We start from the raw sequence: 25,587 nt of genomic DNA on the forward strand, positions 1-25,587 counted from the left end.
TTGGGTAAATAATTAGATTCCTGATTAATTAGCCATCAGTGATACTTTGAGTGCCTGGTAAAATATATTTGAGTAAGTTTAAACAAAGTCATGTAATGTTTCTTTTTTCCCCCTCTCTAAACAGGGCCCTTTTTGTGAGCACCACTTTTTCTCCCTCCTCCCTTTTCCTGGTTTTTATTTTTGTTCAAAACTTTTTTTTTTTTTTTTTTTTTTGGTGCGAAGAGAACAACTTCGCCAACACATAGTTGCAACCAATTGTTTTGATGGTCTGGGGTCAGTCTGTACCCACTGACGGACACAAGCCTTGTGGGTCTAACAGATCACAGGAAGAAACATGAGCACAGCCAAGCCCAGTGGGATCAAAGGGCCCAGCAAGATAGCTAGGCCACCTGGGACAGGAGCCCCCAAAACCAACCCCAGCACAGGTAAGATTCTCTTGGTGTCCAGCTTCTCATCTTGTTGTGAAAGTGTGACAGTTTAGTGTTTGCCATCGAATGTTTCGTAGCTAGGGGTTGTTGGTTGATACTTGTGGTGCTGGCACCAACTTGATTTCATTTCTTGTCCCATTTCAGTAGGGCTTGTGATTGTGACATTATATCACACATTGTGCTGCACTTTCTCCATACTGGTTGGCAGGTCCCACTTTGTTATCATGTTATGATACAGCTCAGCTTCCAACACCTTGTAGCTAAGACTAGTTTGTATACGTTCATGCAGTAGTCTCCAATTTGGCATCTAGCTTCCATCAGAAGAGCTAAACAAGGTGCTCATTTCATGGGATGGATAGAACTGATAAAAAAACTGTAGAAAATAAGACACCCATTAACAAGCTCTTCTGTCTCACATCCCAGTGGATATGCACTACAATAAGCCCTCCTTTGTGTTTGCTCAATAGAGTTTTTTGATTGTATTAAATCATAAGTGATGTAAAAGTTTAATGATATTTGATATTGGATTATATAAAATATTGTGATATTTGCCGCCATGTTAGATTTTTCATAATGTCTATCTATCTATCTATCTATCTGCTCTGCTGCCAAGTCAGATCATCATTAAATGCATCACTTATACCTTAAACATAAAATACAACACTAAAATACAATATCTGATATCACAATGTTAGGGCTGGAATGTATCAAGTTATTAAATTTTGGATATTGCCCAGGCCTATTGAATAGGCAGTTGGTATGTCAGACCCTTGCTTAAAACAATTGTTTATACTTGTGCAACATAATGATAAAAATGGCACCTATGTGAATTGATATATTCCAACTGATCACAAAATGTGGGAAAGAGCAGTTAATGTTTATCTTGTTGAATCAGTTTTGTGTGTGCATTGGTGGTGGCATCAAGGAGATCTAGACATCACAGCTTTTACACCACTATCTTGCCAAAATTTATGATTTGTGTTAAAGCCAGCTTTTCAAACATTTAGCCTAGATTTCTCTCACCACAGCAGTATTACTGTCACTATAGATGTGATGCTGACTTTAATATTGAACGTGGAGATTGATTCTTTACTTTGGAAGCACACAACTGTTCTAAGATATTCTAAACTCAAGGTTCACTTACACTTTCTTTTAAAGTTAGTAAGTAAACACATTTAACAGGAAAGATGAAACTTCAGAATTGCATGATGATTCAGTCCGAGTCAGTTACTGATGGATTTTGAAAAAACTGTTCTCTTTCTCACCCCTTATATATCAGCAGGAGCAAAAGTTGCTGGGGCCGACAAATCAGCTGCAAGTGCCAGTGGAGGAGATGCCCAAAATTCTGAAGAGAGCTTCCAGATTGGGGAACGGGTCTGGGTGAATGGGAATAAGCCAGGCTACATTCAGTTTTTGGGAGAGACACAGTTTGCCCCAGGACAGTGGGCAGGGATTGTTCTAGATGAGCCAATTGGGAAGAATGATGGGTCAGTGGCAGGGGTGCGCTACTTCCAGTGTGAAGCCCTGCGAGGTATATTTACACGACCATCCAAGTTGTCTCGCACAGAGGGGGAGGCTAATGGAACTCAGACGGCACCGCCCTCCCGAGCTGCATCACCCACTCCTTCAGTTGGTAGCGTAGCCTCGCATACACCTGCCACAAAATCAACTCTACCCTCAACTACCACAGCAGGCAAGAAGGCCTCCACCACTACACCAACTACACCAGCTACACCATCTTCCAACCTTGCACGCACCAACAGCGAATCTATCTCCAACCTCTCAGAGACCGGATCAGTCAAGAAAGGGGAAAGGGAACTGAAGATGGGTGACCGTGTATTGGTAAAGCTTGTTGCATTATTTAAAACAAAAAAGATAACTTGTCCTTCTGTGGATATTTAAGCTAAGTGACTGAAATCTAACATTCTTTTTTGTTCTTTAGCAGAACTGGCATTAGCAACAATGCTTGTTTAGAGTCACATGACTCACAGAACCCTCCTTTTCTTCAGTGTAGCAATCTCAGAGAAATGAACACATGATACATGGTATCTTGCTCTTCATGTCACCAAACTTCCACCTCTGAGTCATTGGAAGTACTGTTACTAACACTGTTGAGTGCAGTCACCATCTGTGTGCAGTCCTGTAGGTCTGATTATATCTTGATGAGCACCTTCCTTCCTCATTACAGATTCCCTTTTTTCTCCCTTTCCTCAGCCAGGATGCTGTGTGACACATTATTTAAAGAGGAAGTGTCACTCATGCCTATTGGGACGCAGAGGAAATGTGCTACCACTAATGTAATATCATGTAAACCTTACAGCTGTGCGTTTTTTAGATAATTATAAGATTAAAAAAAGTTTCACATGTTGACAGTTTGCCACATTATTTTCAAAGCTGGCACACGTTTGTTCCTGTTGCTTTGATGGAATTATCTCAGGGGTTTATTACCAGGCAAAGCTGATTAGTCTTTAGGCCTCCCTTATCTGTTGAGGGGATTAAATAATGGCTAATGTTTTGTATTTTCCTGTCAGGTTGGTGGTACAAAGGCAGGAGTCGTACGTTTCCTTGGAGAAACAGATTTTGCCAAAGGCGAGTGGTGTGGTGTGGAATTGGATGAGCCTTTAGGAAAGAATGACGGGGCAGTGGCAGGCACAAGGTACATAAGCCACTGGGTTTGTAAATAATTAAAAGAAAAGTTTTTATACTTGTCATCCACATGCATATGTGGATATTCATACTATAACTTCCATTATCATGATTGTATTCAATTATCTGTCCCCAGATATTTTCAGTGCCAGCCCAAATATGGCTTATTTGCTCCAGTGCATAAAGTCACACGCATTGGCTTCCCTTCCACCACGCCAGCCAAAGCAAAAACAACAGTTCGGAAAGTAGTGGCCACACCATCTGGGCTGAAGAGAAGCCCTAGTGCCTCTTCCATCAGTACCATGAGCTCTGTGGCATCCTCTGTCAGCGCCAAGCCCAGCCGCACAGGCCTGGTGAGAGACATGGACACACTCAGTAACAAAAATATGAAGATGTACTCATACAATTCTTTTATGCTTTGCTTACTTACCAGTCTGACCAAGCTTCTCTTCTGTTCTCTCCATAGCTAACAGAGACATCATCACGGTATAATCGAAAGATCTCAGGCACTACAGCCCTGCAGGAGGCGCTGAAGGAGAAGCAGCAGCATATTGAGCAGTTAATGGCTGAGAGGGACATGGAGAAAGCTGAGGTTGCCAAGGCCACTAGCCATGTTGGAGAGATGGAGCAAGAAATTAGTCTGCTCAGGGATGATCAGGAGCAGGTCAGATCACCCAGTGGTTGATTAGTTTGGATTACCCTGCTGTTGATCCTAGATTACTGTTAGAATTAGAGAATCTCTTTATTGCCTTGTCATTTATGCTAATTTTTTTGTTCAATGTCTGATCTTTTTGTTGAAGATGGAAGCTAAGATGGATCAGTTACGTGCCTTGGTTGAAGCTGCAGACAAAGACAAAGTGGAACTGCTGAATCAGCTGGAGGAGGAACGTAGGTAAGGATTCCCAGAGGTATGACAAGTCAAAGGCACACAGTCACCCATGACAGTTTGTAACTATCTATTATGACCCCATAATGATCCTGACATATCAGTATCTATACTTACCCTATATTTTTCAAGGTCTTTTTTTAGTTTGTTTAGAGAAAATGAGAGATAAGATCATAATGCTGGTATAATATTAGTCTTTTAAAGTCGTGAGGAAAGAGGGTTGCCTGCGTAGGCTTTATCTTTCTCTTAATCATTAAAATTAGGCTGTTCCCCAATTAACAAGCTTGAGTAAGATTGCTTTTTTCTGTTAAATAGGAAGGTGGAGGATCTTCAGTTCCGTGTAGAGGAAGCTTGCATTACCAAAGGAGACTTGGAGGTAAATGCACAACACAGATCAACACTGTTGCAACTTACACATTTTGTTAGATTTGTGTTTTAAAAAAAAAAACAAAAAAAAGACATTGATCACTGCAAAAATATTAAATCAGAAATTGCTATTTTTTTTAAATGAAAAAAAGTGGCAGAGATGTTTAACTTGACATTTTTGTCCCACTGATTTAAAATGTAAATTTTCAATATTAAGTCAAAAGCAACAGGCACTCAAGTCACCCTGCATCCTGGTTCCATCTCAGGATTCCATTTCACATAAACCTTGTTCTTTATCCATGTCAAGAAAGTAATTTAATTAATTTGTTTACATTTGTCTCTCTTCTTGGGTGCAGGTCCAATGCATTTTACGATTGCACAAAATTAACTGGTATCCCTTGTCACAGAGCTACAGTCAAGTCCAGATAGAGCATTTGCGTTAACTCTTGTTTGTGTTAGCAGTAGAAACTTATCACATGTCTACGCGTTTTTGCATGGGCAGTTTGAAACTGGCTTCATCTAGCATTAGATGATGTGCTTTAAGGATAATGAGGCTTCATGTGGTCAGTAAACCTGTCTAGTTAACAGGCATATTAATGTTGTAGTACGAGCCTAGGGGAAGACTTAATGTGGTGTGATAAATTATATATTTAGGGAACTCATCACTAGAAAATGTTATCAATGTTTGCCTGTTATGAAGAGATAAAAGAGTTTATTGTCCTAGTGTTACGAAGGGACCTGCATTTTGCTTTTTCCTTCACATAATATTTTACAGTAATTCAACACAGTAGCCTCCGATTACTCATTTTCCTTTTCTCAAGTGAGTCATGTTCTCATCCCAAGTTAGGATATGCAGACTACTGGGGCCCGGTGGTATCTCTGTTCATATCTGATCAAAGGATTTGTTATTTATTCCACAGTGCTACACAAGGAACCATCTCAATTACCCCGAAGGCATCCGAACTCAAAATAGATGTTTAAAATGAGGGCTACAGGGTTAGAATACCCCTTTATCTTCTTTTTTAAACATTTATACTAACACTTTATTATTTACTCACAGCTGTGGATATATTAAAAACTTGCATGCAGCTTGAAATACACCAACAAAAAATACTTCAAACAGGCCAAACTCAGAAATGCTGTGTTGACTTCAGGTTGAAGGTGTACTAATGTTGTGCTATAACCCTCAGTGCCTCCCTGTTCAGTGATGTGATGTTATTGCTTCTTCTTCCTTTTCTCGTCCTCGTCTTTCATGTTGGTCCAGTGCTCAGCATGGAACCACTGGAGATGCTCCCTTGTCATTCCACTGCCCAGTCACAGACTTGAATTCAGTCTACCCACAACAACAAAAGGGGAATAACACTCATCTTAAGAATTCAAATGTAAATTGTATATAAAGATACATTTTCTCAAGCTAAATTATATTTTATAACTACACAGACAATGAACAGTGGCTACATACAGTGTCTAAGTTTTTACAATCAGAATGAAATGAAATGTACAGTGAGCCCCAAAATGTAATTGTTATACTTCTATAGTCACACCTTTCCTTGCTTCATTCATTACCTTTGAGTGTAGTATTTCAAATAGTTAGTTAGACATGATAGTTAACTTTGTCAGGGAGAAGACCAAATGTCACGTAACACACATAACATTTAAAAAGGTGCTATTCCCCTTTCAAAAAGAAACCTTAAGGTAACATACACTTGGTAACATGTATGACTAGAAGCAGGAAATGCTTCATTAAGTTGCCATTAAACCCTTACTCATAGCACACAATACCAAGAAGTCAAAAGGGAATCCTTTGTTTCTTGAGCCCCACATGCTTGTTACTGATTGATTTCTTTTAAGCTCGTCACAAATCCTGCACATGGTGGTCTGATAGCTGGTGGTTTCTTATACAGTACTTACATTATACAGTGTGGGCAATGGCCTTATCACGAAAGAGAGAAAGCAGTGTGGAGGCTGATAATGCTGTAGGGTTTTGTACGAAATCTAGACCAAAGTCCTAAATAAGATGAGTGAAATAAACAAGATATTTGGATCAGTGCAGTAAATAATGGGGGTGTAGCTGAAAATCCAAAAAATCCAAAAGAAACTGTCTTTGTATTGACTTTCTATTGTCAGTTTAATATGACAGTTCTACAGCGTTAGATATCTTCTGTATGATATAATGCATTAACCTCATATTACAGAATTAAGTGTAGGGTTTAGAAAACAACCATCACTGCTTTCTCTCAATGACATGGTGAAGTCATTTTTATGCTATCTACTTGCTGGCTTTACACATTATAAAAGTTTCTGTGTATAATAACAATCAACGTGCTTTGTTCACCAGGTGTCTATTTTGCATGGTTACTTCTAAATTGCCTCCATCAACATACTCACCCTGAACATCCATAACACATGCCCCCCTTCTTTTGCTGCCTGTCTTGTACTTTCCATCATTCTTTCACAAAATTCCTTATGTTCAGCTCTTAATGGCACAGCCTGAAAGTTCTGCATTGGATATCATCCCATTTTCACTCATCCACCACTGGTCACCTCCACCCAATATCCTTTCCCCAACCTCCTAAATACACACACACACACACACACACACACACACACACACACACACACACACCCCATCTCCATAATCACTGTCCAAACCCCTCTATCCTCTCTCCTGTCTCCTTCCCTCTCTGTCTGTGTTGGGCTGGCATGTGATGGTGGCACTGGTGTGTTCTCTTCCTCTCCCCCTTGTTTACTAACAGACGCAGACCAGACTGGAGCATGCCCACATTAAGGAGCTTGAACAGAGCCTGCTCTTTGAAAAGACCAAAGCTGAGAAACTCCAAAGAGAGTTAGAAGACACTAGGGTAATGAATTCTGCTCTGCAGCGTGCTGCGTTGGAAAAGAGGGCCTGGGCCGGGGATAGTGGCCAAAACATTTGCAAGGGGTACAGAGAGGTGCCAAGCAGTAACTGGAGCTTTGCTTTGTATGGGTTTGTGGTGATTGAACACCTCAAATGCATTTTTCCAGCTTCACATAAGAAAAACAGTACTCCTGCTTTGACAGCAAACAAATTAAATCAAATAATAAACTACTATATGTATGAGGTTTGTTTAAAGGCTCAAATCACATTCTGCTTAAAGTTCTAGTTGCAAATTGTGCATCACAGTTTGTGGAATTAGCTGAACATGAATTCTGTAACCATTTTTGAAATATTAACTTCCCTTACATTTAAATTGATTCATTCAAAATTATTTTACATTGAAAAATATAAATTTCTATTATAACTGTCAAACAAATAACCGCATGCATCTTTCAGCTGTCTCGAGTGACTGCTCTTTTGTACTATTTTCCAATAAGTTACTCAAAACTGAACTCACTTTTGCTTTACTGGTATCACTGCTTAACCAGACAGACAAACTTCCCCCTTGTCCCCAGCTAATCAGTTATTATTGATTAGCTTGGTTATCCTATGTTCTACTTCCCCAGTCCTTCCCAGCATCCATTTGTCCTGCTTATTTGGTGTCCCTGCATTATCCTAGTCTAAAACCTGCTCCACCTCCCAGACTATGCATCGTTGTGTTCCCCTAGTGTATTATAGTTATGAGAAGAATCAGTAAAAATATGTCTCTTGTAGTGTCATGAGGATGAGGGCCATAGTTTCTATAGGATCCTTTTTGCAAATGATTTCATTAAGAAAATGTTGATTTTTGAGGAAAACTCAATGTCTCAACCAAGCTGTTAAATATTATGTTGAAGCAGCTAAAAGAGATGCATGTTTGAGAACATTGAAAAAACATAGATTTGGTATATAGGTGGATTAATATAAAAATAATAGGACATGCCAATTCTCCCTGAGAGTAATTTTATAGATTTTTCTTAGTACATAATTCTCTTCAAAAATAGCATTAATTCAGTGATGAAGCCTTTTAATTAAATGGATGGTGGAAAATGTCTTGCACAATGCTGTAGCTCCATTCATGCTTTCAGTGTTCACTTCCATTCTTTGTACCCTTTATAGCCACAAGAGGTCAGTATAACACCTTGTATTTTTGGGATCAGTGGTTTTATACCCAAGCAAGTTGAACAGCTTACCTCGCCGTAAGCGTAGTTTCACTGTTACCAAGAGCTTTATGTATTATTTCAGTTTACTAATTCGTTTTTCATTTGTTTAATAATAGTTAAGTATGATGTAAGCCTCTTAATACGCTTTTGTTAGTGCACACTGGTCCACTATGTTAGATTCTGACACATTTTTAAATGCAAGATTTCTGCTTTTAAAGGTTGCTACTGTGTCGGAAAGGTCCCGTATAATGGAGCTTGAAAAGGACCTTACAATGCGTACAAGAGAGGTAGCTGACCTGCAGCTGCGTCTTGGGACCCAGGAAGGCTCAGCGGACTCTGACGCTACTCTTTCTCCTCTTCTGGAAGAGATAAATTCTCTTAGGGATCAGTTGACTTCCCAAGAAGCTAAGCAGCAAGAAGAGCTGGCAAAATACAAGGAGAAGCTAGAAGCTAAAGAAAAGACTCACAGTGAGGCAGTTGCCCAGCTTCAGGCTACATCTGTGAGGATCTCTGGTGACAACGAGCAGTTGCAGATGCGTTTAAGTCAAGCTGAGAAGGAGAAAGCGGACATTACTGAACTGTGGCGTTCTAAGTTGGAATCTGCCATTGCCTCTCACCAGCAAGCAATGGAGGAGCTAAAGGTGTCCTTCAGCAAAGGTGCTGGTGCCCAGACAGAAGAGCTTGTAGAGACCAAAAGTGCACTAGAGAGACTGAAGGTAGAGCACAAGTTGGCTCTAGAGGAGGCTGGAGCCAAACATGATGCTGACACCACAGCTTGGACTCGGGAGATGCAGGCCCTGAAGGCACAACTCTTGTCTTTGACTGAAGAAAAGGAGCGACTGGAGGAGTCGCTGCGGTCCAGCGTTGAAAAAGCAGAGGAACAGCACCTTGTAGAGATGGAAGATGTTCTTGGAAAGCTTCATACTGCTGAACTTAGGGTAAAGGAGCTTGAGGAGAAAGAAGCAATGTTGGCACAACAGACCCAAGACAAGGACAGAGAAACCAAAGAGCAGATGGCAGAGATGGTGGCTCTGCGCAGCCAAGTAGCACAAAGTAACCAGGAGGTTGTGACCTTGAAGAGTCAGTTAGAGGATATTCAGAACCAAGGAAACAATCAAGGTGCTAAGGTGGGTTTTTATTCACCTCCTTTCCCATTTCAATGGTATGTGTATTTGTATATGTATTTGCCATGTCTTAGCAAAGTGGTGTCCTTACTACTTCTGTCAAGTATGGTATTTTCAGACAATGATTGTTGGTCATTGCTTTATTAATGTTTAGTTTTAATGTTCAGATTTCTTTGCTGTTACTGAATTTTTTTACTTGACATGCTATAGGTTAGTGAATTGAGCTCTCAGTTGGAGGGCCAAAAGAAGGAAGTCCTTTCTTTACAGCAGACCCTGACCACTGTAAAGCAGGAGAAGGACACCATGGAACAGGAACTTGGAGGCTTGGTGAGGCTCATGGCATAATATTGGATGTGGATACAGTGTCTGTTTTGCTTTAGGAATTAAATCACTGGGCTTTTTAATGTAGTTAAAAACTTTTAAAGTGCTCTCTGATGAACAAAGTATGTAATTGTGTCACTGTTTCTAAAGTACCCCTGTACAAACCACGAAAATAACACTCCTCAAATTTTGACTTGTACATTTCTATATTGCTGAAAAAGCATACAAAAATATTATATAATGTAAAATGATTTTTCCCCACAGAAACAAAAGTTGGCTGAAAGCACAGAGGAACAGACAAAATCAGCAAAAACTATGCAAGGTAAATAATTTAAACAGTTGTTCTTTGTTCCTTCCACCTTTTCCTATCATCTGCTGCATTTTGCCTTTTTCAGTTTACAACAGCTTCTAGAATCTAAAATGTAACATTTTGCAGAAACACTTGTGAAGCTCAGCAAGAAGGAAGAGAAGTGCACATCCCTGACCACAGAATCAGAATCTCTAAGAAGTCAACTTGCTGGTGAGATTATTCAAACTACATTCTTTTGTTTGTTATTGCTGTAGTATATTTTTAAAACTTGTAGATCATACAAGCAAACTCATGTTGTTTTCAATCAGGGCTTGAGAGGAAGCTGAAGACTGCAGATGAAAAGCTTGAGCAGTTTTCAAAGGATAAAAACAAGCTCGAAAATGATATTTCAGACATGATGAAGGCATCTGGTGACAGTTCAGTACAGCTGACCAAAATGAATGAAGACCTCATACAGAAAGAAAGGTAGGCCTACCAGATTTCATTATTCCCTGATTTTATATTACTTTATTACTGCACTTGAAACTAATTATATCAGTCATGTTAGAAGTGGATACTTACTTTGCATTGACATGTTATAATCAATATGCAAATATCTTGCTTTTGTTTTATTCCATGCTTTAGGATTTATTTAAGTGAATTTATTTTTCATCTAATTTGTGACCTTCAGATCACGTTTTGTTTTTTTTGTTCTCTGACTCTTTTTTTTGTCATCACTCAGGAGGCTTGAGGAGCTACAGAGTCAAGTTGCAGAGGAGAAGGAGAAGGTGGCACACTTTAATGAACAACTCCAGCAGGAACAGTCCCGCAAAGAGCAGGAGCTGAAAGAGACCAGAGATGCACATCAGTCTCAATTAAGAAGCCTTCAGGAAAAGATTACTACCTTGGTTAGTATTCTAGGGCCCTCACAAAATGAGAATTGTATGTCAGATACTTTTAACATTTGAAATACTTGATTTAAAATCTCCCACCTGTTTCACTTAAGTGTCTACTTAAGTAACTGGCTGATTTAAAACAAGTACAGAAATGCTGTAATGTGATTAGTTATTGCCTTTCACATTTCACCAACCTTTCTAGGAGAAGGCTGTTAAACAAGGTGAGAGCCTGGTTGAGGAGCTGAAGGCCTCTCAAGAGAAATCCCTGTGTCAGGCCTCAGAGCTCCATGTGAAGGAACTTGAGGTGCTGCAGAGTCAGGTTGACAAGTTAAACCAGGAGCTCTCCTCCTCCAAGGACAAAACCCAGGAGCTGGAGAAGTCGGTGTCTGAGCTACAGCCATACAAGGAACAGGCTCAGGTAAAGACAAACCCACATAGGCACAGACATATTAGTTGAATCAATGTGATTTCAGTTCTCTGCAAAGTGTAATGTAAAAATTATGCTTCATTTATTATATATTTTTACTAATGGTTTAATGGTTGATCAAGTCATCAGGAAAAATATCACTGTTCCTATTTGTAGATGAAAATTTGTTTTTTAAAGGACCTATATGTAAGTTTTTGCCATTACTGCACAGCCAACAATGGCATTAATAGCTCTTTGCTTTCCAGTCTAGAAGAAACATTGTGAATTCAGCATCATACTTCCTTTACTCACCAAGGGCTGTATGGAGCAGTGAAAAGCAACACCAATGTTAACTCTTGTTTTGCTTCTATTTCTATCACTGCTTTTCTTATACTGAAGTTAGCATGCTCACCAGATAGCTCCAGTCCAGCCAGCCTGTCTCATGACTTTCCGATAGCAAGTCATTGTAACGTCCAGTCTCCCCTGAAGAAGTAGTGCTGCTCTGGTGGCGTATTATAACTTCTTGTGTTGTAAACGTTATGATGGCTGAAGCTTACATATGCCAAGAAAACTTAAATATAGCCCCTTTAAACACAGCACAGATGTTAACACCAGTTTAAACTCTAAAACAGAATGTTACAACAAGGGAGACTATTTGTAACTGTGTAACAATTTTTCCCTTCATTTAACATCAGTGATTAATGTGTATGATTGATGTGTATTATCAACAACATTTTCACTCTTACCATCATACAGATTATTTGTGATAAGTTCCCCCCTGACATTTAGGACAATAACCTCCTTTTTCATATTCATCTTAGCTCTATATTGGAGTGCTATATGCTTGCAGGGGTTCACCTTATGAAATTATGTCTTTAATGTATTTTAAGACAATTTATGGTTATTGGAAAAGCCTTACAAACAGATCACAGTAAAATAAATTTGGTTTGGGCTGCTCAATAGATAGTTATGCACTAGGTAGGATTCAAGTTCAGTTCAAGCTCAGTCACTAGTTACAATTTACATACTATATGTTTAGATACTGATTGAAATGTTCTTTCAAATTACAGTAACTGTTAACTGCTTTTGTTATGAACCCCTGCTAGCATTGTTTATTAGCCTGATATTGCATTTAAGTAGAACATTTTCACTTCCTAAGAAAAAGATAGTACAAGTGACAGTAAGTAAGTAAAAGTTAGTGAAATTTGTACATCACAAAACGCATTTTTCTTTTCATTTTCAATACAATAATACACATAGAAAATATGTATGTAGTGTGGATCCCCATAGTAATTCAAGTAAGTGCTGTATAAAATGCTATAAATGACATAATAATTATACTCTCCGGCAGCTATCAGCCACTCTTTGTTTATATGTCAGTAAAATTTGTTGGCATCAGTGTAATTAATATATTTATTTAAAGTAAGTAAGGGTTGAAGTGAAAATGTTCCACTTTTTTTTTTTTTCTTTTTTTTTCTTTATTGTGGTGTAAGCTGTGGTGCGATCTTTTACCATTTTTGATGCTTCTGCAGCTTAACATTTCCAAAACCATATCACTTATGTCCATATCTGCTTGGTTTATTTTTTGATTCATCTTACTTTTCCCTGCATATATATATTCCCCTACTTTTTTTCCTTTCATCTTTATTTTCCCAGTGTCTTTCTGCTGAGCTTGACTCCTACAAGCATGACGTTGAACAATTGTCCAAAAAACTGGAAAAGCAGAGTCTAGATCTGGAAACCATTTGTAAGGAAAGTGAGGATGTTAAGGCTGAGAAAGACAAACTGGAGAAACAGCTTTCAGATGTGCAGACAAAGTTCTCTGCCCTTGAGATTAGTCACCAGGAGCTTTCTGTCCATAATAAAGAACTGCTAATAACCAGAAATGAGCTTTCAGAAAATCAAGAGGAATTGCTCAACAACAACAAGCGCTCAAACGAAGAAAGGATTTCATTGAACACAGAGTTGGAGAAGCTAAAAGATCTTCTACATGAGGTGCAGACTGAAAACACAAACCTGAAGCATACTGAAGGTGAACACCAGGCCCAAATCGAAGAGCTTCAAAAACAATATGCAGAGAAGAATGACTTGCTCCTAAAGCATCAGCAGGACATCCAGCAAATTCAGGCTAAAAGGAAGCAACTACTTGAGGATTATGAAAATGTCTGCAAAGAGAGGAACCGCCTTGAAGAGAACCTCAATGAAAGCAGGTCAAAGCTCACGTGTGAGAAGGACAATCTAATTTTAGAGAGAGATGCTGCTAGAAATGCCAAAAAATCTCTTGATGCTAAGAATGCCGAATTGCAGGAAAAACTTAAATCTTTAAACTTACAAAAAGAAGATCTTACAATGAAGAATACCCAGCTGCAGGCACTCACAGAAACATTGACAAAAGAGAAGGTGGAGATGTCCTGTGAAATCAGTGCCTTTGTTTTGGATAAAAATAGCCTTGAGACAGTGAAGGAGGAGCTTCAGAATAAGCTCACTGTTACAAAGAAAGACTTGGAGAGCTCTGTCCGTGAATGTGAAGAACTTAAAGCCTCAAAAATGAGCCTGGCCAAGATGCTAGAAGAGTTCAAGACAAGCAGTCAGGTGACTGATTCTGAGAGACTTCATCTTCTGCAGGAGAAGGAAGACTTACTTGCGATCCAAAGAAAGGTCTATAATGAGAAGGAAGAACTCCTCAAAGAGGTAGAAGAATTAAAGGAGAGGCTTCAAATCTCAACAGAACAACTGTTTCAGTCCAATGAGAAATTTAAAGAAGTATTGTCATCTTTTGAGCAAGAGAAGCAAGCATTTCGCCTTCAGAATTCTGAAACTGAGATGGTTCTACATGCTATTCGAAAGGAAAAGATGAGCCTGGATTCATCACTAGAGCAGCAGAATATGAATTATGAGCGTTTGGCAGGGGAGAAAGGAGAGTTAGAAGAGAAGCACACAAAAGCCATATCTGAGAAAAATGTTCTTTCACTTGAGCGCGATAAGCTAGCTAGTGATATTCGAACAACTAAGGACCATTTGGAAGGTTACTGCAGAGCTAATGCTGACCTTATTCAAGAGAAGTCTCATTTAACAACAATGCTAGAGGAAAACAAACTGCAAAAAGACAAACTTGAAGCAGAAGTGACCTCTTTGAAACGAGAAAAGACTGACCTACAAAATAAACTGCAGAAACATAACTCTGATATTGAAATTCTTGTCAAGGGCAAAACTGAACTTGTTCAAGAGCATAGTAAACTAAAAATGGATTTTGAGAAGGCTAATTTAGAACTTGTTCAACAGGTGGATAACCTTACAAAAGACTGTCAGCATCTGCAGTCGTTGCAGACGGAGACTGACAAAAAAGTGCAGTCCTTCCAGAAAGAGAACCAGGGGCTGCTTCTGGAGATCCAGAAGTTACAAAGTCAAACTGAATCAATGTCAGAGGCAAAGCTACTTCTTGAGACTCAACTAGAGGCTGAATCCAATGAACGGAAAAAAAGGATATCTGACAAGGATGGTCTTACCAAGCAAATTGATGAGCTGCAGGAAACATTGTCCAGAGTTACACAAGAAAATAAAGAGTTTTCCTCTAACCTTAAGAACGCTCATAAGCAAAACAAGTCTTTTATGGAAGATATGGATGCTTTGAAAACACAACTGAAGCAGCAAGAGCAAGAAACCAGTCAGTTGACAGAAGATAAAAAAGAGCTATTATCTAAGCTTGAGGAGATGGGAAAACAGATTACCTTCTTGACCACAGAGAAAGAGGACCTTTTAGCTGGACAATGTAAATTGGAGCAGGATGTTTCTTATCTCCACAAAAGCCAAGAAAATTGGCTTGCTGAACGGTCAAGGCTCCGTGAAGAGTTGGAAAAGTTGCAGGCTAGCCAGAAACAACTAGAGGCTGATGTCAAGGGCCTAGAAACTGACAAAGAACTTTTAGAAAAGCAATACAAGAATGCTGTTGCAGAAGTATCAGCTTCTGCTGTTGTAAAAGAAGAGAATTCCTCCAGCATCTCAAACCTAACAGCTCAGAAGAATGCCCTGCAGGTGGAGATGGATGAAGCTACCCAGCAAGTCAGGCAGCTCGAGTCCCAACTAAAAAATGCCATTTCTAAGCAGCTTGAGGTATTCCTCCTACAGTAGTAATCACTGACACACACAACTTAGAGTGGCTGGGGCTATGCACCTTCTCACTGCATGCATGCTGGTTTGTCTCCCTTTCCTCTATCCTTTTATTTTCGTGTCTAACTTTCATCTTCCATTTACTAACCGCTATTTATACCCCTAGTTCCCAGCCTTTGCCTGTGGGCTTATAACGTGATCTAACTTGAGGTGAAATTCTTCTAGGGTACATGATTATGTAGGGTTAAGGTGATCACACTCACCCTCTGATGATGTTTCATATTTCATTTGATTGTATTTGATTCATTGTTGATGTTAATACATCATAATGTTAATGCACAAGATCGTAGATGTGGGTATTTCTCAGCATATTGCTGTGAAATAAGTTTTCATTAGTTTTTCTTTATAGAAATTATAGCTCCAATAATCTGCTTTACAATGTCATTCAGTCCAATTTTAAGTTCTTGGTCAAAATCTCTAGGAAAAAAAAATAGTATGTACAGAAATAATTAAATATGTTGATGTACGGCATCTTTCAGGCGTTAAGGTTTTGCTACAATTTTATATAGGATTTGAGAAAGTCCTACAGAGACTACCTTTAAAGGACTACCAATTAAAGTTTTTTTTTTTTTCACTGACTCTTTACAGTTAAGTTGTTTGTAGGTTGTCAGGATCCGTTCTGAGGCCACAGGTTGTAATATTGTATTTTAGAATATATACTAATTATTTTCTCCAGTGGAATATTTATGTTGTTAATTGTCAACCTTCTGGTTGGGATTGGTTGTGACAAATTCCAATAAAGTAATATTTGGATAACTGATTCTAAATCAGTTATCAAGATAGCTGGTTTATTAAGCATGCAGTTAATTTATTAAATGGTACTAAAATTAGATAATTGGTTGAATTCAAATTGTATTTGCAATTTCCTTATTCCGGGGTCCTTGGGTCATCAATTTGAAATGTTGTTCTTACTGAATTTCCTGCTCGCGCACTGTTTAGGCTATAGAAGCCTCTGGAAAAACTGTTGATGCTCTCAAACAGCTGACAGAAGAGAAAGCTAGTTTGATTCAGGAGAAGAACAAAGCCCAATCTTTGTTGGAAGAGCTCTGGAGCTCCAAGCTGGAGATAGAGACCCAGGTAAGAGATGGCTATTGCAGGAAAATTGCTCATATAAGCCTCTAGTAGTGAAGTGGTCTTCTTATCAAGCAATACTGTATATGTAAGGTGCTGTTCAGACCTAGCATTAACATGCGTCTTCAGTGATCCGATCACAAGTGGACAGCTCTAAGTATGTCAGTTCACACCTGGCATTAAGATGCGTCTCCACATGAACGAATCTCACTTCCCCATTCTATATGCAAGTGAACATGTATGAGCTAATCAAAAGCACTGCGCACAGCTGTAAGATAAGGTTTTAGCCATTTGAAATAGTAAAATATTTTTAGTTCATTATAAAACTGTTGTGGGACTAATTAAACTGGCAGAGGATGTCAGTTGAGGAGGCAATCCTTCAATGTGACCCAAGACGCATTTGCGTCCACACTGCTAAAAGAATGTGGCCACATAACGCCCAACCTCTGAATGTGGTCTGAGTGATGGATCTCAAATTCGTCTTCAATTCATCTTGGGTGCGTTCAGATTTGTACTCAGAGCTGTCTACTTATGATCATATCACCCGAGATGGTTGTTAATGCCAGGTCTGAACAGGGCCTAAGAGGAATAGAGTTAAGTGAAATATTTGATTTGTATGTCCTGAAGTTCTAAATATTGTTTTAGCTAAAAACATTGAAGAAAGAGAATTCCAAGTACCAAGAAGATCTGAATGTATCCAAAGATCAGCTTTGCACAGAAACTCAGAGGACCAAGAGTCTGTGCAAGGAAATGTGAGTATGCCAACTTTTCTGTTGACTCAGCAGAAATCTGTCTAATTTAAATTTGAATAGTATGATAGAATTAGTGAGTTACAGTAAATTGAGAGACATTTGTGACAGGGTTTCTACAAGCCAATGAATGGTCTACATGAGTTGTATGAATTTTTTAGATGATTCTAACATTTTTATTTGTCAGTGAGGAGCTTAAAGAAGCAGTTTCTGTGAAGTCGCAGTCCCTACAGATACTCCAAGATGAAAACAGCAAGCTGACTCAGGATCTTGATAACAATCACAAAGACCAGAGTGATCTTGTGAAGGTGCAACACTTTACATCTTTGTTTTAAAGATCTTACATAAATCTACAAGTATCAGATCATTTTGTATTTCATTTGTTGATCTGCTGATTGAATTTGAACTTTTTTTTTTCCTTAGCTTGAAGATGACTACTCAAAACTCAAAAAGCAGTTGGAAGAGTTGAAGCAAAGGTAAGACTCTACACGATCATTTTATGATTTGGGTAGTTTCATTTTCACCAGTATTATGTGAGGTATTTTTAAAGCCTGTTGTCTAAATAAGCATAAATAGTTTAATCTGTGTGACATTTGATAATATGCATTGCATTTGTGATTAAGCGATTGATATATAATGCTGTTCTTTTCCTTTTTAAAGCCTGCCAAATAATGCCTTCAGGTACTTCACACTCTTAATATTACATGACGTCAGTGAGCATGTAATAGTACCTTTGTATAAACCAGATGTGTGTAGGCAGACAAATAGGAACATTAGCATGACACATCCTAAGTCATTCTACAAAAAGTAATTGTACCCACAGCCTCATTCCAGTTTCACATGTTTTCACTTAATGGTATGTGTTTTTTTGCCACTGTGCTTTGAATCTCTTACTTTATTTCCTAGTCAAATACAATGACTATGAAAAAATATTTGTAATATCTTTTCATATGCCATCTTACCATTTAAGCAAGTGTACCAAAAAACTTGACCAAAAACTGCAATAGGGGAAAAAAAATGCTTTTTTGGGGGGCTCATTTTCTATATGGCACTTACAGTAGTTTTACAGTAGAGTTTACAGTATTTATAATAATGGCCCAGTAATTTGAGCTCCAGATTAATAGGTCTGGTGACAAACATTTTGATAAAATGGGGCCAGTTCTTCTCTGCCCAGAAATATTGTATCTCTTGAGAGATTTAGTTGATATTGTGTATTTCGTAGTGAGAGCACCTTGAAAGGACAGTTGGACAAGGAGAAGGCCGCCCTCCAACAGTCCATCCATAAAAACAGTGCCTTAATCTCAGAAAAGGACCAGCAGGTGGAAAAGCTCGGGAGCGAGGTGAGAATTTAATGTATAATGGTACTCTCTTGTTGTCAGCTGGTATGGCAAATTGTTGACAAAACTGTTGAGCATGCAAAAAATTAATTTAAGCAAGTCAAGAGTTGCATAGAAAAGATTTTGAAGCACAAACTTTGTCTTCTTTATTAATGTATTTATGTTTTTGTTTTGTTTTTGTTTTTTCTGTTTTTTTTTTGTTTGTTTGTTTTTTGGCACCCTCGCATCAAAATCTCCTCACCTATCTTTGTAATCCCTTGGCGGAATTTGGTACAAACATTAATTTTGACTCAAGGATGAAGTGATTAGATTTTGGTGGTTAAAGGTCAAGGTCACTGTGACCTCACAAATTATATTTTTGGCCTCTTAAATGTGACATCTCAAGACCACCTTGAGAAAATTCATTACATCTGGCAGAAACATTCACTTGGACTAAAGGAAGACACGAGAATGCTTGGTCACAGCCTTTTTTTAACAGGATTGCCTGTTAAAGCCCATATGTAGCTTTTGTCATTTTCTTTTCATAGTTGGTAAATAAGACTTTAGAATGACTGTAGACCTTGAAAATACATTTCCCACATTGCAGAGGCCAACAGGATGTCATTTCTAGGTCAAACAATCATGTCCTGCTTTCATTTTGCATTTGCTCATAAAACAATCTACAGCCTGCTTAACCTGAAAGAAGATTGTGAGAACGAAAGCTCTGCTGCTTATCTTTTTTAGATGTAATCGTCAAATTGAATTTGTGCTAATACAAGCACAAATTCAATTTGACAATTGTTGGCAATAAATTGTCATTTGGTGATGTATTTCTCTTGGTATCATAACCATATGCCAGTAATATTTTGTCCAAGAAACGAACCATTTTCCACCATTGAATAGCATGGGTTGTTTTCTTCTTAGCTGGCTGCACTGCGTGGGGAAAGTGCCTCAGTTAAGACACTCCAGGGTACAATTCAGGCCTTGGAACAGGACAAGGCTACTCTACAGGAGCGTGTCAGGAGACTGGAGAAGGACCTGGCTGCAGGGCCTGAAACCATCAACAAGTCCTCAGGTAATACTGGGCTTAAATCATACTTACAGCTAATATTTCTGGTAATACTGGGATCAGTTCTCTGTGAGATGACCTCAAAAAGAAAAGGGTGATTAATGAGTCCACTCCTGTTTTCCACGTAATCTTGTTCTTGATGATGTTTCCAGGTGATGCAGTTTTGGACCAACTAAGGGAGGATAAAGAAACTGCAGAGAGTCAGGTGTGTATCCTGTTGTGCTTTTCCTGCATAATACCAATCATGGGCCTGGATAGGTGGGGGTGGGGCTTTTTGCCATTCATACACTTAATGTAAAGATACTTTCCTACCCTGCCCAATTTTTTGTTTTGACAATAACCCAGTTTCATTTACATTTTCATCATATTTGGGGCAGTGGTATGGAAACAATCTTTCTGAATGCTGTTTGTGAAATGACTGTGCTGCTTACATTTACTAACAAATACTACTTCTCATGTAGCAGTAGACTGAATTTTACAGTTCACTGTTGACTCATGTAGCTGTTACAGTATAATGTTTTACAGAGGTGAAATGGGTCTAAATAGATTTGAAATTTCATTGAGAGCATATTGAACTTCTGGCATCATCTCAGCTCTTGCAGGGGACACTTGATATGACAAATGAATCTTTATCACTGTTGTAGTGGAACTTTTCACCCAAAGTGGTGAGCTAACGGCGTGTCATCAGTCTTACAACCATCACTTGCGTCTCATCTCCAGCCTCTGTTTACTATAAAATGTTATACTGTGTTATCTGTGTCAGTGATGACTTGAGTGTGTTGTCTGGCAGTAGGTGGGTCCTAATTTGAATCTTTTTTTTTTCTTCTCCCTCTCCTTCTCTTTCTTAAATGCCAACTCCTTTCCTCTGCCCTGTCTCTGATGTTGGCAATGCTACACCACCATCAGGCAGCGGTTTGTTAATGTTTTTCATCAGCTTCACTTGTGCATGTTTGTCTGTCACTGTGGCTCTTATGTTTTGTCCAGTGGATCACATTATAGTTGGTGTCAATACTACAAAACTACATCTTCCAAAGAAATATCAAGCTTGATTTCTCAATACCTGTAATTCCCAGGGAAAATTTCAGTTATCATATATGCTTAGCAAATATCAGATCTGCAAGGATCACTTTTACTCAGTGAGACTCACTCATCATAAGTGGGTATTTTACAGAAATCTCCTAGTGACTCATTCCAAGCTTCAATTTTTCTTTGGCTGACGACTCACAGTGGTGTACTCAAGACTGATTTAATTACTTTGTTGATATAGCAAAGTGTAGTTACTGTTATCTACAGTCCTTGTGATAGAATTGAAGTAAAGCCTTGGCACATAATACAGTTAATACACTTTACAGAGAGACCCCTATATCAATATTGAACATAAATTTTGTGTAAGAAAAGTAGTTCATAGACAATAGATTATCAGCGCCAACAGCAACAATGATACTACTGTTTTGTATTTCCTGTACAGATTGAGTTTCTGAATTCCGTCATCGTTGACCTCCAGAGGAAGAATGAGGAACTCAAGGACAAACTTGAGAAAATGGCAGCTGCTGCTCTAAATGGGAATAATCCAAGTGAGCTGGATAACTATGATAGGTAAGTCCCGTTATCATGGCAGAACTCTTCAGACAAGGCCAGTAGATCGTTGGGTCTTCCGCAATACTTAAGTTCAATAGCAATATTGCTTTTGTTCAGAGAAGAGTAGAGAAATATACAGAGACAATGCAGAGTAGTGTATGATTCTAAGATTTACTGATCCTTAGGTAAGATACAGCAAACAGACGCTGGTTCATGAACACAGGCACTGAACTAGATTCCAACAAACATCTCCTTATATGCCCTGAGGAGTCTCCACCAAACTCCTCAGGGCATCCCCTTCTTTTCTTTATTAGGTTCTTTTCTTGAAGTTGCTGAATCAGCCCAACTATTCCAATTTTTTCATTGGTCCTAATGCATTATTTTTACACACTGATGGCCCTCAGTTCCCATTGGATGTTTCTTTGTATGTGTAGGTCTTTTCTTACAGTATGATCTGATTTATGTTGTTTGCGCACTTAACACTACACAACTCACTTTAGGCACATTCAGTGTCAATGTCTTGCTTACTTGTTGCATGCATACTTTCAACACACTCAAGGTATATATCCTAATTTATTTATTACATGCATTTTGATAGCTAGTTATACATCTTATAGTTATACATCTTTTGTTGATTACTAAAAATATACCGTACCACTCATATCAGACTGTCGCACACTTCTATTAAAATAACGGCAGCTGTGTGGCAGTACAACTCAACTTTTTACATCACTGGACAGCCAGTTACACAGAGATGCTTTCTTTTCTCTGCAGCCATGGACAGGAACCCGCCAAGAAGAAGCCTCCCCCAAGGCTGTTCTGTGACATCTGCGACTGCTTCGACCTCCATGACACTGAGGACTGTCCCACACAAATGCAGATGCCCGACTCACCTCCACACACTACCTACCATGGCAATAAGGGCGAAGAACGGCCCTACTGTGACATCTGTGAGGTCTTTGGCCACTGGACCGAATCCTGTAACGATGACCAGACCTTTTAAAGCCTTTTTAACCCTCGTCCGCACAATCATTATATTTGCACATCATGTGAGATAAAGCAGTGCTTTTGGGGTTTTAGTTTGTGTGTGTGCATTTTGTGTGCTTGTTTTTGCCAAGCGTCTTTATTGTCCACACCAGCCCTTAAGCGCTCTTAAAGGAGAACAGACTCCTCAGAATCTCATCCAGAAAATTAATATTCAGCAGTTAACAGTTTGTATTTGTAATTGTAAATGACTTTGGAGGAGAAAGGATAAATATCCTTGGTTTGTTTGAGTGAGGGGATACTGTAGGTGGACATATTATTGTGGGAGAAGTGATGTACTTCTTCAGATCATTTAATTTATCAATATCCTAACATTGCACAGCTTGTCGGGGGTTACAAAGATAATATAGTATCATAAAAGGTCTTTATTTGAAACTGTAAATTACTTGATTGAAAAACAATTGTCAATTTGCGCAGAAATTGGTGAGCTATAGTTTATTTTTTTATGCCTGGAAATACTATGTACTCTTTAAAGGTTTGATAGTATGTGTGTAATTTTGTGAAGGGGTGGGGATTTGCTCGCTCTTGCCTGGAGTGAAGCAGTGAAACCCAGTGCTGTTTTTTGGCTTTAATAGGAACTTTTTTATGGTCTTCATTAAGGGACTACTGGACAATTGGTAAGAAAGAAGCAGTTAAACTTAAAGCCCTCAGTTCCAGTGAAGTGGCCTTTCCAAAAAGTTTCTTCACAATTAAAAGATCATTTCTGTATGAAACAATATAAAACTTAGGCATTTCTTTAAAAATGTTTTGAATATCTGTATAAAAATAAATTAAATTTATGTATAAATTAAAAATCAAACATCTCTTAATTGTTCAACTGAAAGCACTATGCACAGTGTCTGTGCATTATACTTGTACCCTGTTGCCAAGTCCTGTCATGAACAATGATCACAATACACTACATATGACATCTACATAATATTTTACGCAAAGCCCGAGTTTAGGAAATAACTAGTATTCATATGGCCGCTGTCAGGTTTTCTTTAAGTAAATCAGTGATAATTTGCTTAAACACAGTTATCTTAAAAAATATGCATGATGTAAACACAGTATTGCAGTTTTAGGAGCCTCCAGATGAAGTGATAAACAGGAACACCACACCCACATCATTTCAGTTGATGTACTTCAGCATTGAATAGTTCTAAACAAATTTGCGGTCAGCTAAATTACTACAAACCAAGTGACTCATAGTGAACCTGAGGCCTGTGTCCCAGGCCATTTATTCACTTTGCCTATTAAGTAATTCAGCATTTCTGAGACTGATCACATTAACTCACAATGAAGAAAACACATTAAAAATATATGTTCGTAGCACACAAATTAAACAAAGTATGATGTTTATAAACGCTGTCATAAGTAACACACTACATGTGTGCACCTTCACAAGTGAATCAGATTATCAAGGACTTGACTGGATTTATCAAGTAGACATGTCTGAAAGTCCCCCTGTCAATCATTTATAGGCTGTATATAAAAATTTAACAAATGGATTAAAATACACTATTGTAAGCAAATATAAGTCTTAATGTATATTTCAACAATTATAACTCCTCCTGTGGACACCCATAGGTCGAGGCTGCTGAGTCGATGATGAATGACAACATAGTAAAACAGTTTAAAAATGTAAAACATGCATCATAGAGAAACAATTGTTGACAAATACTTTACATCAATAAACACTTGTAATATCCTTTTAGCTGCATACTACTAGATCATAGTGTGTTATAAACATTTATTAAATTTTTGTATACTGCTTATAAATGCTAATTTGGGGGATTTAAACATGTTTGCTCAACTCATTGCATCGCTCTCCTTGTGAGTAGTGACTTTCTTTCTGTATCATAAGTATGTGCAGAACATTAATCTGTGCTTAGCATGTACCATGACATTAAACCACTTTGAAGTTTCAAATAGGATCATGAAGCCAGGTAATAGACTTGTAGCAAGACAATCTAGACAGTTTAGAAAATAAAGTTGTCCATCAGTTGGACTATGCTACTTGGTTTTTTACACGTGACTTAATAGCTTTCATTTAATGGAAACTAATATCCTTCAGATTGGTTGTGCCCCCTTTTTCAGTTTTATTTTGACATCACGTGTAAAGTGAAAGCAAATAGTATGACTGCTCTTTTACTTTTAGGTTTTCGGTTGAAAATATTTCTTTGCTTTCACTGAAGTGCTTAAGTAGGCTTAATCATGGAAATGTATTATTTCCAGTGCATTTAGAAGAACATATTTTGGCTGGAAAGTTGTGCAGCAACATCCGCAGCCCACATCAAATTGTAATAAATTTAATATCCAGTTCAACTCTATGGTATGTTCATAGTTAGCAGTAATGAGGGAATGCAGGGAGAAAAATTTTGTGTGTGTTTTTTTTTTCTGGTGGGTAGATTATAAAGACCTTGCTTTAACATAAAACAGGCTCTATGTTTCAGGAGGTCTGGGTCGGTAGCAGGAGTTGGTGAGCTTCAGACGCAGACTGCCATTTCTCCAGCTCTACACTCAACTCCACAGTCACTGGTTCCAGTTGGGTAGATAGAGAGTTGTCTGTGTGCACATCCACCTCACGCTCCTTCTTTCCCTTTCCTTTGCCTATAGAGCACAACATCGAACAGGATTCAGGAGACTGAAAAGAAGAGTTTACTGACTGAAGAATCAAAACACAGAAAATAAGTTTTTAAATTTCAAAGTGTGCCTCTCACTTTTGGCCTTCTTCATTAAAATCCCCTACTAGATATAAACCACATGTACAATATAATGAGGCCAACCACAGAATAACATCATAGTTTGTCCACAGCAGCTCTGACTCCCAAAGTGGTGAGGTGTGGTGCTTTTATCAGACATATTTTCTAGTATTTATTTATGCCAATGCCATTGTAAAACTAATCTCTGATGAACTTATTCAGATAATGATCTTATTAACCTTTTGAAGATGCTGTATTCTTCTGCCTTGTACCACTGCCTCCTCTCTGCTTTGATTCCTTGTCCTCTGTCTTCTTGTCCTCTTTGATTTTCTTTCCCAGATCCTACAGATGAGTGAAAAACATATACCAAATGAAATAATCGTCAATTTAACAATTTATAATCATGTAGGACGCCCCATGTGTTTCTAGTTTGTCTTCCTTTCATAGTCAGAGTCACTGTTTTGGACATCAGAAATCCTGTTAGAGTG

General features: G+C 38.4%; 1 protein-coding gene across 4 annotated transcripts; it reads left to right on the forward strand.

The window, feature by feature from the left end:
• Positions 1–229: 229 nt before the first annotated feature.
• On the forward strand, positions 230–23,173 carry clip1 (CAP-Gly domain containing linker protein 1). Of its 4 annotated transcripts, XM_022757643.1 has the most exons (26): positions 230–425; positions 1,708–2,270; positions 2,960–3,084; positions 3,211–3,427; positions 3,541–3,738; positions 3,875–3,966; positions 4,276–4,336; positions 7,083–7,187; positions 8,604–9,512; positions 9,720–9,836; positions 10,095–10,152; positions 10,267–10,350; positions 10,449–10,605; positions 10,862–11,027; positions 11,218–11,433; positions 16,528–16,665; positions 17,305–17,411; positions 17,596–17,716; positions 17,832–17,884; positions 18,069–18,089; positions 18,631–18,748; positions 19,649–19,799; positions 19,946–19,998; positions 20,700–20,705; positions 21,262–21,389; positions 22,146–23,173. In XM_022757643.1, exons 1-26 carry the CDS (start codon positions 335–337, stop codon positions 22,372–22,374), a joined length of 4,284 nt encoding a protein of 1,427 aa, XP_022613364.1. In that variant the 5' UTR covers positions 230–334; the 3' UTR covers positions 22,375–23,173. The 4 variants fall into 4 exon arrangements, with proteins under 4 accessions (XP_022613364.1, XP_022613365.1, XP_022613366.1 ...); XM_022757644.1 differs by lacking the exon at positions 20,700–20,705; XM_022757645.1 differs by lacking the exon at positions 18,069–18,089.
• Positions 23,174–25,587: the final 2,414 nt, after the last annotated feature.

This window comes from Seriola dumerili, unplaced genomic scaffold, assembly GCF_002260705.1.
Source record: "Seriola dumerili isolate Sdu_G_001 unplaced genomic scaffold, Sdu_1.0 BDQW01000290.1, whole genome shotgun sequence".
NCBI classification, from domain to species: Eukaryota; Metazoa; Chordata; class Actinopteri; order Carangiformes; family Carangidae; genus Seriola; species Seriola dumerili.